At 31.3% G+C, this 16,701-nt stretch overlaps 1 protein-coding gene and 1 long non-coding RNA gene across 4 annotated transcripts in view; one reads left to right on the top strand and one right to left on the bottom strand.

The window, feature by feature from the left end:
• Nucleotides 1–5,141: 5,141 nt before the first annotated feature.
• LOC111629919 overlaps nucleotides 5,142–16,701 on the bottom strand; it is a 45,493-nt gene continuing 33,933 nt past the window's right edge. The window contains exon 4 of the long non-coding RNA XR_002757416.1: nucleotides 5,142–5,201. This is a non-coding gene — a long non-coding RNA (uncharacterized LOC111629919). The remainder of the gene's footprint in view (nucleotides 5,202–16,701) is intronic.
• The window catches only part of LOC111629918, a 12,245-nt gene continuing 10,425 nt past the window's right edge, over nucleotides 14,882–16,701 (top strand). For all 3 annotated transcript variants that reach the window (XM_023373870.1, XM_023373868.1, XM_023373869.1), the window contains exons 1-2: nucleotides 14,882–15,138; nucleotides 15,995–16,271. In XM_023373870.1, coding sequence (XP_023229638.1) covers nucleotides 14,958–15,138; nucleotides 15,995–16,271 — 458 coding nt within the window. In that variant the 5' untranslated portion in view covers nucleotides 14,882–14,957. The remainder of the gene's footprint in view (nucleotides 15,139–15,994; nucleotides 16,272–16,701) is intronic.

The raw sequence follows: 16,701 nt of genomic DNA, 5'->3' as shown, positions 1-16,701 counted from the left end.
ACAAGAAGTAGTGTAATTTAATTAATTAAAGGTATCATGACATTTAACACATTATCACTAATGTGTGATAGCATAGCATCAAAATGTGTATTTGAGTTTTCTTTTTGATGTGAATACGTCTTTAAATTTGCTTCTGTAGTGGGAGGCAATTCAGAAAATTGATGATGATAAAATCAGGGAATACAGATTGGCATTGCAGCTACATATCTATCATCTACATCCAAAATTTAATTACACCACTCAATAGTTAAAAGATCAATGAATTCATCACATTGAGTGGGGTCTGTGACACATCATGAGTGGTGGAGGGAAAAGCGCCGCCATTTTGATGTCTTTTTGCCGCGTCATATACTTTCCATTTAGTATACATTTTGACTCAGAGAAGCTACAACGCTCGAGTTTCAATTTACAGCTCTCATCAATATTTATCGATTGTGTACACAAAACATTAGTGTGGAATAGTTATGGTATATATATGGTGTTAAAGTTAAAAATTAAGAAAACTTAATACAATGTCGGCCTATACTCGTCGAAAAGCCAAATCAAAATACACGGTTGGAAAAGGCTTCTCAAAAGCAATCCAATGATATCCATAAAACACCATATGATAGAGTAAAATGGTGCCGGGAACGTAAAAAAATGAAGGTGTCCAAGTGGATCAACGATGGTGCAAGTACATCTGCCACTGGGTCAGCGAGCTTATGCAAGTGCATGATGTAATCACTTCTGTATCAATGCCGGCCTGTATAGACATCAGTTGTGTGCGATCGCCAATTATGAAGACACGTTGGGCAGCAGCTAGTGCATGTTTCACTACTACATTTGTCAACAATTCATTTGGACATATGTGTGATGTGTGTGACTGTCTAAGGTTTTTGCACTCATTGGGGCCACCAAAGAAAAAAACACTTAACACTGCTTAGTAATACTTTCCTAGAGGAGGCAGTGGCTGACTTTAAACTATGCAGTACATGTAGAAAATCACTGGACTCTGACAAAGCGCCCACGTTGTCACATTCGAACGGATTTGTGTATCCACCTAAGCAACATGGGTTGCCCACATTAGATCCAATCAGTGCATGTCTAGTATTGCAGATTACATATAGCTTAGCTTTGAGTCGTCATCGCTGGCTCATCATCTCAAGCGGGATTTTGATCCATAGTTTTTTAACCTTTTGTTTGGATAAAAGCGAGAACAAATATCAACATAAAATGCATATACTGCATACTATGCTTTACAAGTTTTGGGAATGTACTATTGTACAATAATATAAAATGCTGTGTTTTACTGTTTGTGACAAAATTATTTGTAAAAGAAAAGCTGACAAGTATTGCCTGGCTTAAAAGAAGCTGACTTGCATGATTTTCCTGATACTTAAATAGAAGGTTAAGGGAAGAATGTATAGTAATTTTAAATTATACTACAACAAAATTTAAATAATAATAAAAGCTTAAACTAATAAGATTTGTTAAATTATGCATTTCTATTTTCCAAAAAAGAATATATAAATTTAAAAAACACTAAATGGCTCAAAGTTAAAATTGTGTGTGATATCGTATCATCTATTACAAAACTATTAAAAAATAATTTTTATTACTGTATTATTATTTATTATAAAAAAGCAAAACCATTATTTTTAGAATAGGGGTAAGTTATTAAAAAAACTATAAATATCAATAATGAATACAAGTTTCAGTAAGTGTGATCCCACTTGAATTATATCCCTTATATCCTCGTCTTATGTTTCTATATATGGGGCATTGATTCCCTATACAGAATTGATAAAATAGGGTAGATAAAATAGATATATGTAGGCATTGATGCTCCACATATGGAAATAATCCTGACAAGTTTCAAAATTTTTAGTTCAGGCAGCCCTTAGATATAATGAGAAATAAATAACACAAATAATTTTATATGCAGTTTTTTTTTTGCATTTTTTGGGTTCAGGAAGAGAAAAGCAAAAAGCTTGGGGTTTTTTGTTTTTCTTGACAAAATCTCAAAATTTGACTAATCACCATACTTTTCTTGTTATATTATTCTATAGCAGCTGGGAAAGTAATGCAATAACAATAGTGCAAAAACAAGAACAGTCTACAGTTTCAACTCCAAAAATAAGGTCTATATTCCAAAAATGACTACTTTGTTTAAGATGGGATACAGAATAGTATATTTTATGATAAGTATTTGGATTCTAATAAAACTGTCAATTTCTATGTCTATTGTCAGTAATTATACCAAACAAACAAACTTAAACAACAACAAAAGATTATTCTTGTCAGATTGCCATACCTGGACAACCTGACGAAAATAATCTTTTATCAGGGTAACACCTTCACAACTGTTTAATGATGCAATAAAAAATAAAACAATTAAATTGGAAATTTCAGATCATCTACCTTATACATGAATAGGGTAGTGTTGACAGCACCTTTCAATTTTCATTTATTCATATCATCTACATCCAAAATTTAATTACACCACTCAATAGTTAAAAGATCAATGAATTCATCACATTGAGTGGGGTCTGTGACACATCATGAGTGGTGGAGGGAAAAGCGCCGCCATTTTGAGGTCTTTTTGCCGGGTCATATACTTTCCATTTAGTATACATTTTGACTCAGAGAAGCTACAACGCTCGAGTTTCAATTTACAGCTCTCATCAATATTTATCGATTGTGTACACAAAACATTAGTGTGGAATAGTTATGGTATATATATGGTGTTAAAGTTAAAAATTAAGAAAACTTAATACAATGTCGGCCTATACTCGTCAAAAAGCCAAATCAAAATACACGGTTGGAAAAGGCTTCTCAAAAGCAATCCAATGATATCCATAAAACACCATATGATAGAGTAAAATGGTGCCGGGAACGTAAAAAAATGAAGGTGTCCAAGTGGATCAACGATGGTGCAAGTACATCTGCCACTGGGTCAGCGAGCTTATGCAAGTGCATGATGTAATCACTTCTGTATCAATGCCGGCCTGTATAGACATCAGTTGTGTGCGATCGCCAATTATGAAGACACGTTGGGCAGCAGCTAGTGCATGTTTCACTACTACATTTGTCAACAATTCATTTGGACATATGTGTGATGTGTGTGACTGTCTAAGGTTTTTGCACTCATTGGGGCCACCAAAGAAAAAAACACTTAACACTGCTTAGTAATACTTTCCTAGAGGAGGCAGTGGCTGACTTTAAACTATGCAGTACATGTAGAAAATCACTGGACTCTGACAAAGCGCCCACGTTGTCACATTCGAACGGATTTGTGTATCCACCTAAGCAACATGGGTTGCCCACATTAGATCCAATCAGTGCATGTCTAGTATTGCAGATTACATATAGCTTAGCTTTGAGTCGTCATCGCTGGCTCATCATCTCAAGCGGGAATTTGATCCATAGTTTTTTAACCTTTTGTTTGGATAAAAGCGAGAACAAATATCAACATAAAATGCATATACTGCATACTATGCTTTACAAGTTTTGGGAATGTACTATTGTACAATAATATAAAATGCTGTGTTTTACTGTTTGTGACAAAATTATTTGTAAAAGAAAAGCTGACAAGTATTGCCTGGCTTAAAAGAAGCTGACTTGCATGATTTTCCTGATACTTAAATAGAAGGTTAAGGGAAGAATGTATAGTAATTTTAAATTATACTACAACAAAATTTAAATAATAATAAAAGCTTAAACTAATAAGATTTGTTAAATTATGCATTTCTATTTTCCAAAAAAGAATATATAAATTTAAAAAACACTAAATGGCTCAAAGTTAAAATTGTGTGTGATATCGTATCATCTATTACAAAACTATTAAAAAATAATTTTTATTACTGTATTATTATTTATTATAAAAAAGCAAAACCATTATTTTTAGAATAGGGGTAAGTTATTAAAAAAACTATAAATATCAATAATGAATACAAGTTTCAGTAAGTGTGATCCCACTTGAATTATATCCCTTATCTCCTCGTCTTATGTTTCTATATATGGGGCATTGATTCCCTATACAGAATTGATAAAATAGGGTAGATAAAATAGATATATGTAGGCATTGATGCTCCACATATGGAAATAATCCTGACAAGTTTCAAAATTTTTAGTTCAGGCAGCCCTTAGATATAATGAGAAATAAATAACACAAATAATTTTATATGCAGTTTTTTTTTGCATTTTTTGGGTTCAGGAAGAGAAAAGCAAAAAGCTTGGGGTTTTTTGTTTTTCTTGACAAAATCTCAAAATTTGACTAATCACCATACTTTTCTTGTTATATTATTCTATAGCAGCTGGGAAAGTAATGCAATAACAATAGTGCAAAAACAAGAACAGTCTACAGTTTCAACTCCAAAAATAAGGTCTATATTCCAAAAATGACTACTTTGTTTAAGATGGGATACAGAATAGTATATTTTATGATAAGTATTTGGATTCTAATAAAACTGTCAATTTCTATGTCTATTGTCAGTAATTATACCAAACAAACAAACTTAAACAACAACAAAAGATTATTCTTGTCAGATTGCCATACCTGGACAACCTGACGAAAATAATCTTTTATCAGGGTAACACCTTCACAACTGTTTAATGATGCAATAAAAAATAAAACAATTAAATTGGAAATTTCAGATCATCTACCTTATACATGAATAGGGTAGTGTTGACAGCACCTTTCAATTTTCATTTATTCATATTATTATGAAATTATCTTAATGGTAAAAAAATTTAAAATTTTGACTAAATGAAAAATGATATACAATCATTTTGTAGGCAAAACTAAAAAATTATTTTGGTAATGGAATTCACTCATGAAACTTTGACAGAGGGTAATTAAAAGAATAAAAACACATTGTTAATTCAATAAATATATTTTATTTCTTAAAAACTTTTCCTAACTTTTTCTCCTAAAAATTGCAAAAACTTTCTGTTTAACCCAATATATTACAATATTAAATAATAAAGACAAATCTTAAAAATATTTTGTTAAAAATTATGATTTAGCTAAAAATTTTAGTGTATCATAAAACAATCCATTTTTTATTGAAAATTAACTTCAATTTAAAAATTACAGATTTGATTGATGAAATAAGTAAAAAAATACACAAAATAATTAAAATAATATCCTTTCAGACTTACCATTGATATGCATTGAAATGGAAGTATGTCAGTCCTAATCCATACAGGAATGGTGCATCCTAAAATATCATTTTAAAACATCATTTTAAAAGATATGACACAAAAATAAGTTAATTTATATATTAATTAAATTTTATTTTTGTTTTCATTAAAATTAAAAACAAAATTATTTAAGAATTAAGCAATTATTTATTGTATTGCAATTTTCCTCTGCTTTCTGATGAGTTTGGCTTGCATCTTATTGGTTGAAGAAAGTTAGGCACCACAAACTATTGACAAACTATTTTTGTTAAGTTATGTCAAAAATGTTTTATTTATACCTAATACAGGTATATATTGTACTTACTGTGGTATTAATAAAATACTGAACTTCTGACAAAACCTATTACTGTTTACTGTGTAAGAACCTCTATATCTTAATTTTTTCCCCTTGTTCCCATGAGATTTGAGTTACAAGTTCAAATATGTTATAAAATTGCAAAATGCTTTATTTTAAGAGTAGAGATGAGTTTTATATAAAAGTTTGTAAATGTTAAAATCAAATAAAATCTCAAGTCAAATCCCATTTGAGATGTGACATATTCACTCCTTGACATTTAATCCCAAAATTTAATAAATAAATAAAATACTTTCTTACTGGACTACACCATATAAATAAAATCAAAACCTTTAAATAATCCAGCAAATCGTTTTTTAATATCTTAAAAACGCTTTTGAATGCTTTAAGTGATCATCCTCAGTTATCATTTTGAATCGAATGAAGAATTCTTCGTTCGATTCAAAATGATAACTGAGGATGACCGCTTAAAGATTTTGATTTTACCAAAATTTAATAACATCAGTTCCACTAATACACAAACCTCCCTGCAAAATTTCAAAAATTTTTGTCCAAAGGCACANTTCGTTCGATTCAAAATGATAACTGAGGATGATTGCTTAAAGCATTCGAAAGCGTTTTTAAGATATTAAAAAACGATTTGCTGGATTATTTAAAGATTTTGATTTTACCAAAATTTAATAACATCAGTTCCACTAATACACAAACCTCCCTGCAAAATTTCAAAAATTTTTGTCCAAAGGCACAGGTGTCATCAAGCTTCAAAGTGAATGAACAAAATCATGCACCACAAACACACCCATACATACTAAAAAACCCCAACTCTTTTACATTTCTTGACGTTTTAAGGTCCAGAGTCCAGAAATGTAACAATCTTGAGTCATTTTTTCACCAATCACTATATTTTCCCTCCATTGCATAGTTAGGAAAGTAAAAAAATAATCTGGCTTTTAGATATTCTTGACAATTAATACAGTATAACCAAAGATTTTCAAAAACACAAATTGATTTTTTAAAAATTATTGAATTTTTATGTTATGGTAATCTACATAAGTAATGATAATTCAAGTAAAAATTTGCTTTCTTGCTTGACAAAAGATACTGTATTTCTGTACAATATCTGCATATGAGAATATATTCAGATATAAAACCAGTCTTTTATATCTGAGTATAAAAGCATAATCTTATAAATGGAGCAAAATGGCACTATATTCTGCAAAGTACCTAAACAACAAAATCTCACTATTTTAACAACCCTTTAGTTTCAAGAAGCATATTTTTTTAATTTTGGCTTTTTATTTTTAATAATGGTTACCACAGAGATATCACTGAATAGTTACTGTATCAAAACTTTTACATTTAATTTATATTAACACAGCAGTGCAGTGGCCTCAAAGGATTAAGCCAAGAGCATACATAAAGAGCATACACATATATAAGCACACGTTCTTATGTATGAGGTATGATCTTATAAGCAAATCAAGATACAATGTTTCAAAACACAAAACAACCAATTTTCATATATAAGAGTATGTTCTTATTTGCATGAAAAAATATATATAGGCTAGCATTCTTTTTTTTAGCAGTGAAAAAAGAAATAAGCAAGCAAATAAATTATTTTAATTCTAAAATTCACTTATCTTATAAGGCTAATGCTTTGTATACAGGATGATTCAGCTAAGTGTGTATAAACTTATGGAAGGGTAAATTTCATAAAGAATTGGAATCATATAGTTATATCGGATGAGGAACATCATCTTCATGTGCTAATGTACAGAGAGGATAAAAAATAAAAGAGCAGCACATGTAAGAAAATGAATGCTTTTTATTACTCACAAAACATTTGTGAAATGCACTAAGATTACAGATGCTTAAAGTTGTGACCATAAACTGTAACACACACTTGACATTGTCCATTTTGGAAATTTATGGTGTATCTCAGACTTCTGAAGCAACTACAGAGATGCCTGCTACAAGGGCCTCATCACTTACAAGGGTGTTGTACACCAATCCTTTGATGTAACCCCAGAAGCAGTAATTAAGACAAGTTAAGTCCAGCAATCATGTAGATCAATAAATGGGACCACCATGTCTGATCTATTGATGTTCAAATGTCAGAAGTTTTGACTCGTTTAAGTGATGACGAATATCATTGCTGAAATGGGCAGGGCCTCCATCATGCTGGAACCACATTGCACGATACAGCAACTAAGGGACCTGTTTTTTGTGCACTAGCTCTGGCAAGATGTTCTCCAGAAATATCTGATAACACCTTCTGTCTGGATGAAGAAGTAAGAGCTATTGGCCAATTAAGTGGTCTTTGACAATGTTGTCCAAACATTCACAGCAAACAGGTTTTGTGCTTCATGTGTTTGTATAGCAGGAGGTTTCTCCACTGTCCATGCATGCGTATTATGTGCATTGAAACTACCTTTTCGTGTAAAGCATACCTTCTTCTGTGAATAGCACAGAAGCAGGAAATTGCCTCCCTATTCAGCAGGTACTATTGCACAAATACAATGCCCTGAGAGTAATCTTCAGGCTTTAGTGTCTGAACATACTGCTCATGAAATAGATGCAATTGGTTTTCATGCAGAACCCTCCATAGGGTGGATTGGAACAGACCAAGTCAATGGGCAATTGCTAGTGTGCTGGAACTCGAAGTGTCTGCTGCATGACCTAACACATTCTCTTCGATGTCAAGAGTGTGTGCCCATCATTCCCAACACCTGGCTGACCTATGGAAAGAACCAGTGTCACATAACCTTTGATGCAGCTGTGCAAACACTTGGCAGCTTGGAACTCATCTAATCAGGTACTATTCCCGATACAGTTGCACAACAGCTCATTCATTGCAGTCCATTGTTCCATAAGCAAGGTGCATATCAGCCATCTCTGCGTCCACGAACTCAGCCATCCTACTACTTCTGTAGGCAGTTTACAGATGATCATATCCTGAAACAATGTATGAACAGTCTTGCAACTAAATAAAACAATCTACCGTATGAAGATGGTGTTTCCGAGCCATGATTCTGATTTGGCTTTGTGCAACCTACCCCTCCCCAAAGTTTGTACACACCTAGTTGAATCACCCTATACAATGTTTAAAAACAAAAAAAATTTCACTTATAATTGAAACATTTTTAAATTTGATAATTCTGCCTAGCATAGTTATTCTTAAAATATTATAAACTTTGTAATGAAAGTAATTCATTTAAAAATTTGTTCAACTTAATTATTATATATTTCTTAATACAAAAAATTTATATCATAAGATTGTTTTCATTCTGAAATGCCATTCATTAATTATAATGGATTTTGGCAATATATCATCAAAACCTATATACAGTGACAGAAAATATCACTACATAAAAGTTTGTATGATGTAATTTACAGAGACTGCTATCTTCGTAACAAGTCTAACTATTGTCTTTACAAGACCAGTATTTCAATTTATCTCCACATGTGATATATCAAAATCAAACACTAATGACGTGAATATGCAGACACAAGCAAATTTGCCAAGTGATGTGTGAGTGAGCAAGAATAGGTGGTAAAAAGCAGCGATAACATATCTTGCTCTCAGTTAGGTACAGTACAACTACATCAATGTGAGATAACAAAAGAAAGTGTCATGAAGATGATGATGTCACATGTTCACATTGAACACATCACAGGGAAGCATGAATTATTGCATTGTATGGAAGTAAAAATCAAGATGGTTCAACTACAACACTTACTACTAACGAAGGAAAAACTTTTGTTATTAGGATTACTTCATAATGAACACACAAAAAGAAAATGAAAATACAGTGTTCCTCCTCTCTGAAACAGCAAAAGGATAAAGAACTTTATTATAATCTATATATATAAAAATGTGTGTGTGTGTGTGTGTGTGTGTGTGTCTGTCTGTCTGTCCTTCATGCATTACCACAAGGTCCAGAGTCCAGAAATGTAACAATCTTGAGTCATTTTTTCACAATCACTATATTTTCCCTCCATTGCATAGTTAGGAAAGTAAAAAAATAATCTGGCTTTTAGATATTCTTGACAATTAATACAGTATAACCAAAGATTTTCAATAACACAAATTGATTTTTTAAAAATTATTGAATTTTTATGTTATGGTAATCTACATAAGTAATGATAATTCAAGTAAAAATTTGCTTTCTTGCTTGACAAAAGATACTGTATTTCTGTACAATATCTGCATATGAGAATATATTCAGATATAAAACCAGTCTTTTATATCTGAGTATAAAAGCATAATCTTATAAATGGAGCAAAATGGCACTATATTCTGCAAAGTACCTAAACAACAAAATCTCACTATTTTAACAACCCTTTAGTTTCAAGAAGCATATTTTTTTAATTTTGGCTTTTTATTTTTAATAATGGTTACCACAGAGATATCACTGAATAGTTACTGTATCAAAACTTTTACATTTAATTTATATTAACACAGCAGTGCAGTGGCCTCAAAGGATTAAGCCAAGAGCATACATAAAGAGCATACACATATATAAGCACACGTTCTTATGTATGAGGTATGATCTTATAAGCAAATCAAGATACAATGTTTCAAAACACAAAACAACCAATTTTCATATATAAGAGTATGCTCTTATTTGCATGAAAAAATATATATAGGCTAGCATTCTTTTTTTAGCAGTGAAAAAAGAAATANGACGGAAAAACAAAAAATATCGTGTATCCACAAACACTCCAATAAATAAATAGAATTGAAACGACACTTTCAAATGTTTTCCCGATGAAAATGAATAATAATAATAAATTTCAATAAAAATAATAAAATGTAAATTGAATTTTATCATAACGAGTTTGCTTGAATTTCCTTTCTTCTGAGATCGCAGCAATGCGCGATGGGTAAGCTAGTTTGTTAATAAAACAGAATTTATATGACTATGTATATCTATAATTTGAAAAAAAAAAATCTTTTTATATATACAGTAGATGAAAGATGAGGATCCATCTTTTATTCATGCTAAAGCACATGCACAATATTTAGCAAAAAAAGGAGAGAGACAATAAATATCAAACCCTGTCAGATATTTGCAAAAGTCATTAGTTCACTCTCACCAGCGAGATTTCTTGCTTCTCACTTGTGAATGGTTTTCCTTTGAGAGAACTATATTGCTCACAACCTCTCACACTCACTACTAGATTTGCATCTGCATAGTGGCATCCTTACTCATATCTTGTCTTAAAAATTTTATTTTGATTTTTATTGCAAGGGGTTCATACTGGTTCATGTTATCATCATCAAGAACCTGAAATGATAACTAAATTCTGTTGTATGACACATGGCAGTGTGTACCTCACAAAAAATGCTAGAATGAAAAGAAAACATTTACATAACACACATACACCAAAGTTAACATTTAAAACATGACATCAGTAAGCAGTTTAGAAGATATCACATCAGATATTGTATTTTGTTTTTATTTCCTTTATCATTTTACTATAGATGTAAATATAAAATAAGTGAAATGGAACAAATGAAATGTTTGTGACAATCTCCAAAACTACATGAGTGTTAAAAATTAAAATGGCTATATCTAAAGAATGAGATAATTGTTATCTATCAGCATTAAACAATTTTTATTATTTACAGTAGACCCCTATAAAACAGGTTCATATAATGCGGATTCATATATATCGCGGCGAAAAAATTATGACCATATTCGTATAAACAAGCTAAAAGAGACTCCTATATAATGATAAAATGTCAATGTCGACTCGTGTCGCGACAGGATTGGTCAAATCTAGACCAATAGCGGATATTGGACAAACCATTGAGCTTAAACGAGCAGCGGACCTACTAAAAACCATTTATTATTTAACATCCATAAAAATTATATTTATATTAATGATGTCTTAAAAGTTCAGCAAATTTTTTGCAGAAAAATAATTCATCAGGAAACACACACTCCCCCGTTTGATGCACCACTCCACGACGAAAACAAGCTTAAGCAATGGCGTCGTCGAATGGTGCACACTCTGTAAGTAATCCTACAATTTTTTGTTTATAGCATAGTTTATATGGATTATTCCCAAAAAATTATACGTGTTTTGGAAATGTTGAGTTAAATTAGTATAGAATCGATTAATTTTATGGAAGAAAACTTTCAAACAGCCATAGTCCATAAACTGCATACATGCTGGGCTGTGATTGGCTCATGTATTTAAGGACGCGTAGAACACAAATTTCATAAAAAGTGTAATGTATCTACCGTGTTATAGGGGAGTCGACTGTATTGATTCAATTGTAGAATATCACCAAATGGTAATTAAGTTTAAAACCAAAAATTGAACACACAGTCTATTGAAAAAGGAATCATCATTTATTCACATTCAATGCTCCAGAATTATTCTACAAAGATTCATCACTACAGGGCAGCTGAAAATCTATATTTACCAGTATATGCTTCTAGTGAATATAAAGTTCTACAGCCCGAAGTAGTAAGAATAGTATAAAAGATGATGTCTATGATGTTACCAGTTTTAATTTTAAAACTTTTAAAAAACTTCGTTTTTAACTGGATTTGTTTTCAAAGGAAATTTTTAATTTTTGAAAACTAAGTAGCCTACAGAGAAAGGTAGGTCATCAAAATATTGTATTCCAGAACATGAAAAAGGAATCATCATTTATTCATTTCCAAACAGACTGTCTTCAATTTTTGGTTTCATTATTTATATCATCATAAGCACTTTCAACATTTGTTGGTATTGCTTCTCAAAGTGTATTCCAGACTCCTTCAATATATCTGCTACTATTCATTCTTACTACTATCTTTCCATGCATTTGCTATTCTCATGCCTAAGTTTCTTTTAAATGTTACTTTTCATTTTTTAAAATTTGTATTTATATTCCAATTTTGAATAGGTGATGTTTGTTTTTAAATTTTATTCTAATGTTCCTAAATTATATTCTCTTCTTTGTTTGAAGATGGCATTTATAAAATGTTGAAATTGCTTGCAATGATATTATGTTTAATAAAAATTGCTTAACATTGATAGACAGTGGTTATCTCATTCATAAGTGGATAATATTTTGCTGTGGTGAACCTAGTCATTATTTTTATAAAAATGATTACTGAACCACTAAATCACTTAATTCCTTGATTTCTATTTTATTTATTTATATTGTTGCTGGTTATAAAAAAACATGAATGAACCTGACTGGCTGATCCATGCCAATGTTAAAAATTTTGAGTTTTTTCAAGGACCTAATGCACTCAAAGAGCAGTTTAAATTTGGATGATCAAGTGTATTGGACTATTGTGGATTATCAAAGTTTTGTTCTGTAAGTACTTAACTTTTGTTAATTTGTGACTTTAATTAATTAATTAATTATATGTCCTGTGGCATTTTGGTAGAAATGTCAGATATCAAAAGTCCGGAAAAGATAGATCACTTCCAAAAAAATTTTACCTGGAATAACTGATTCAGAATTTGGACTTTTGCCAGTCTTTTTACAACTTAGACAATTGAGAGAAGGTAACCTATTGTGAATTCTACTGTTCTAACTGTTATGGCCAAGAGGGCCACAAATTCAGCCATTAGTTCTCAGATGTTTTCAAAGTCACTAGTAACTGCCAACATTTGCATATGAGCAGAATTAGGACATCCATTAATACTTCATTGCTTCTTGTTCTTTCTTTTGTTCTTTGGGAGTAAGCACAAAATTGCTAAGTAGAACTTATCACACAAAAACACAATTAGATAAATAAAATAAACTATTTTGTACAATGGAATGGATATTTCTCTTTATATACCTCTTTAGTCCACATTGTACAATTGTTAGAACTGAAATGATATTTACATGTGACTGCTAAAATAACAAAGTATTTAAAACAACAGGATAAAAAGGCAGTAAAACGGTAAAACTTAACAAGTTAAATCTTGCTAAAAAACAAAAAAAAAAAAACACACAAACCTTAAAATTAATAAACCAACTAAAAGGTGTAAAATTCTTCACTCTATGTATATCAGGTACACACTGTACTGTATTACAATTTTAGTTTAAAATCAAATTAAAATTATCAATAAAATCAGTTATTCACTGTACACTGACAATGATTTTAGTTATTGACTTAATTGAATTAACTAATTGAACTATTATTGAGTTATTAACTAATTGAATTTAGTTATTAGATAGAAAGTGAAAGTGTCAATGAGCAGAAAACGTAAAAAACAGAATCGTCATGGATTGTTTCGCTGTCTGCTTCACTGATAAGAAAATGACAACAATACAAATGGTACAGGTCATCAATTCAACAAATACAGTGGTCATTAAAATCAAATGCAACTGGTGTGTAAAAGCTAGGAAAAAACTCGCTGACAGATCCTGATAATAATAATAATAATAATCAAGTGGTCATTAAAATCAAATGCAACTGGTGTGTAAAAGCTAGGAAAAAACTCGCTGACAGATCCTGATGGTAAGTACTTAATTTAAACTAGAGATATGGTCACCTTGTACTAAGCACGATGCATTCTTCATACATTAGGCATATGTCTACTAAATAATATTGTATTTGTATCATTTATTTATTTTAATAAGTCACTTGATTACTAAGGTTGATTATCCTTGCTTTTTTAGATTATCTCTTCGCATGTTCTGTGAACAACGTGAAATAAAAAAAACATTTAATATTTTGGTGGTGCCATCTGTTATCATATTTTATTAAAAAACTTTTTATATTTTTTAACTATTATAAAATGGCAAAAAGTTTAATTTTGAGGATAGGGATGAGTTTTATAAAATAAAAACTGTAAATGCTAAACGAGTAAAATCATTATTAAATCGTCACGGAGATACACACGACCCCTATTATCTTCCCATCCCCTCGACCTTTAACCACCAAAATGTAATAGCATCAATCCCAATAAACAAACCTCCCTGTAAAATTTCAGAAATTTTCGACAAAAAGCACAGGAGTTATTAAACTTCAAATAGGGTAAACAAAATTGTGTCCACCATACAGAAATTACCCCATTTTTGCATTTTTCGATGTTTTAAGATATCCTGAGCCCAAAAATGTGAAATCTTTGGGGGGGTCATTCGCCGTACTTTCCCTTTGTTATATATAACAGCCGAGAAAGTAAAAAGAAATACCTGGGAATTGCAACTGATTACTTTCCACTAAATGAGCGAATTTATTTAAATTATTGCAACTGAAACAATTATCATCTTTTAATAAATATCTTTGCTGCTAGTACAGTACATACATACTTTAATATATAGAAAATTTAAAAGCATTCGTGTGCAGATAAAGCTTTAGAATTTCTTTTAAAATCTTCCGAATCGTTTTGAATATTTTAAAAAATGTTCAGAACGATTTTTAAAATTTTAGAACGATTCTGAAGATTAAAAAAAAAAATTTTTAAAGCACAGCAATTAATGTACAGTACTCATTCGTAATAAGGACCGTTAAAAGAGAAATAAATAAATATGAATCGGATATTCAAAGTCTCGAATATTTTTACTACATCGGCTTCGACGTCACGCGGAAACGCAAGAATGTGGGCAACAATACTTTTCACTTTGTTCCGAAAGTGGGCGATTTTCGAATGCGAAAGACATTTGAGCTTTTCGGAGTTATTTCTTGAGTTTATTTGTGTTGAATACAAAGGTGAGTAATATTTTGACAGACTACACAATATTCTGTACAAATCTATATATATATCTATATCTATATCTAAAAATGGACGTGTGTGTCCCTATATTTCACTTTTCCGCCAAAACTACACATCGCACGTGAATGGTGTTTGTATATGGTGGTAGCCCCAAGTCTCCATTCGTGCATAGGGGTGGTTGTGTCTCGATAGTTATAAGGGTGCGGGATATATGAGGCTGAAAGTGGTTGAAAGTGGCTTTCTATTTCGAATGTTTTGTTCGAATTTAATTCGAACATAAAATTCGAATATTGGTTCGATTATAGAACGATTGTAAACGTTCCAGAAACGTTGAAAATAGTTCGTTTGACTAAACGTAAAAATTCTCTAATTAGTCTGGAAACGGGGGACATAATTCTTGCATTCTGTGAAAACGGGTAAGATTAGCTATAATGTAATTATCTTAATCTTCACTATCGTTACTTTTTGCCCAGCGAAGCGGGTCCTTGCAGCTAGTATCTTTATAAAAATAGAATTACCGATCTCGAAATTTGTCATTAGGTAATCATAAGGTACTTAAACTTAAGTAAGAGCAAAGAACTAGAATAAGAAATTAATTTCGAGATAAATTTCGATATCTTAAACTCATTTTGAATAGAATACTTTAAATAGAATATTTTATCACGATGCAAACATGGACGAGGTTGATTAATAATAATGAACATAAATCTTTACGAAAAATGTACGCTTGATTAATTTTGATATTATATTGCGTGATCGTCAGCGAGATGACCCTCGATGGAACCGACCATCGACGTTGAGAGATGGCGAATGATCCTAAGACACAAATAATTGACGAGTTGTGTTTTTCAGATTTCGATATGGAGAGATTTGTGGAAGATGCGCAGATAAGTGCGGATGTGGATAGAAAGCTGGATGACGAGGATGATTTCTTCAGTTTTGACTTGGACAATTACCAAGAAACTAATTATTGGGAAATTGTTCTCGATCTTGCCGAGGATTGTTTCGGCTATGGCGATTCTAATTCGCAACAAGTTGATGTTTGCTTTCGTTGCGACGAATGCGAGAATCCTCGGGTATCGTGTGATCGGAAAGTTGAGCTGGAAGCTGTTGGCGATTGTCTCGACAGGTAAGATTCTTATATTTATTTAATACGTATCTAATAGGTAACATGTAACAGTTAAATTGGATGTCATTCATATAATACTGTTCAGAATTGGGAACATTTCAGTTGTTTATTTTCGTTAAAATGGAAGTAACAGATGAATATAAGAGACATGTTTTATACTTTTTATTTTTAAGTGGTGAGAATGCTACAAATGCAGCCAAAAAATTAAATACTGCTTATAATCAAACTGTAACAAGTGTAAGGACTGCGCAGAAGTGGTTTGAAAGATTTAGAAATAATGATTTTAGTGTGGAGGATAAAGCTCGTACTGGAAGACCCGTTGACTCTGATGATGATGCTCTCTCTGTACTAGTTGAAGCAGAACCATCTTTAACAGTTGATGAAATTGCGGAACGTTTAAATTCATCCCATGGAACTGTTCATAGACATC

This window comes from Centruroides sculpturatus, unplaced genomic scaffold (assembly GCF_000671375.1).
Source record: "Centruroides sculpturatus isolate CEXI.00-Female unplaced genomic scaffold, Cexi_2.0 scaffold529, whole genome shotgun sequence".
Classification (NCBI taxonomy): domain Eukaryota; kingdom Metazoa; phylum Arthropoda; class Arachnida; order Scorpiones; family Buthidae; genus Centruroides; species Centruroides sculpturatus.
The sequence above is the reverse complement of the archived record's forward strand: the minus strand, read 5'-3'. Positions and strand labels throughout refer to the sequence as shown.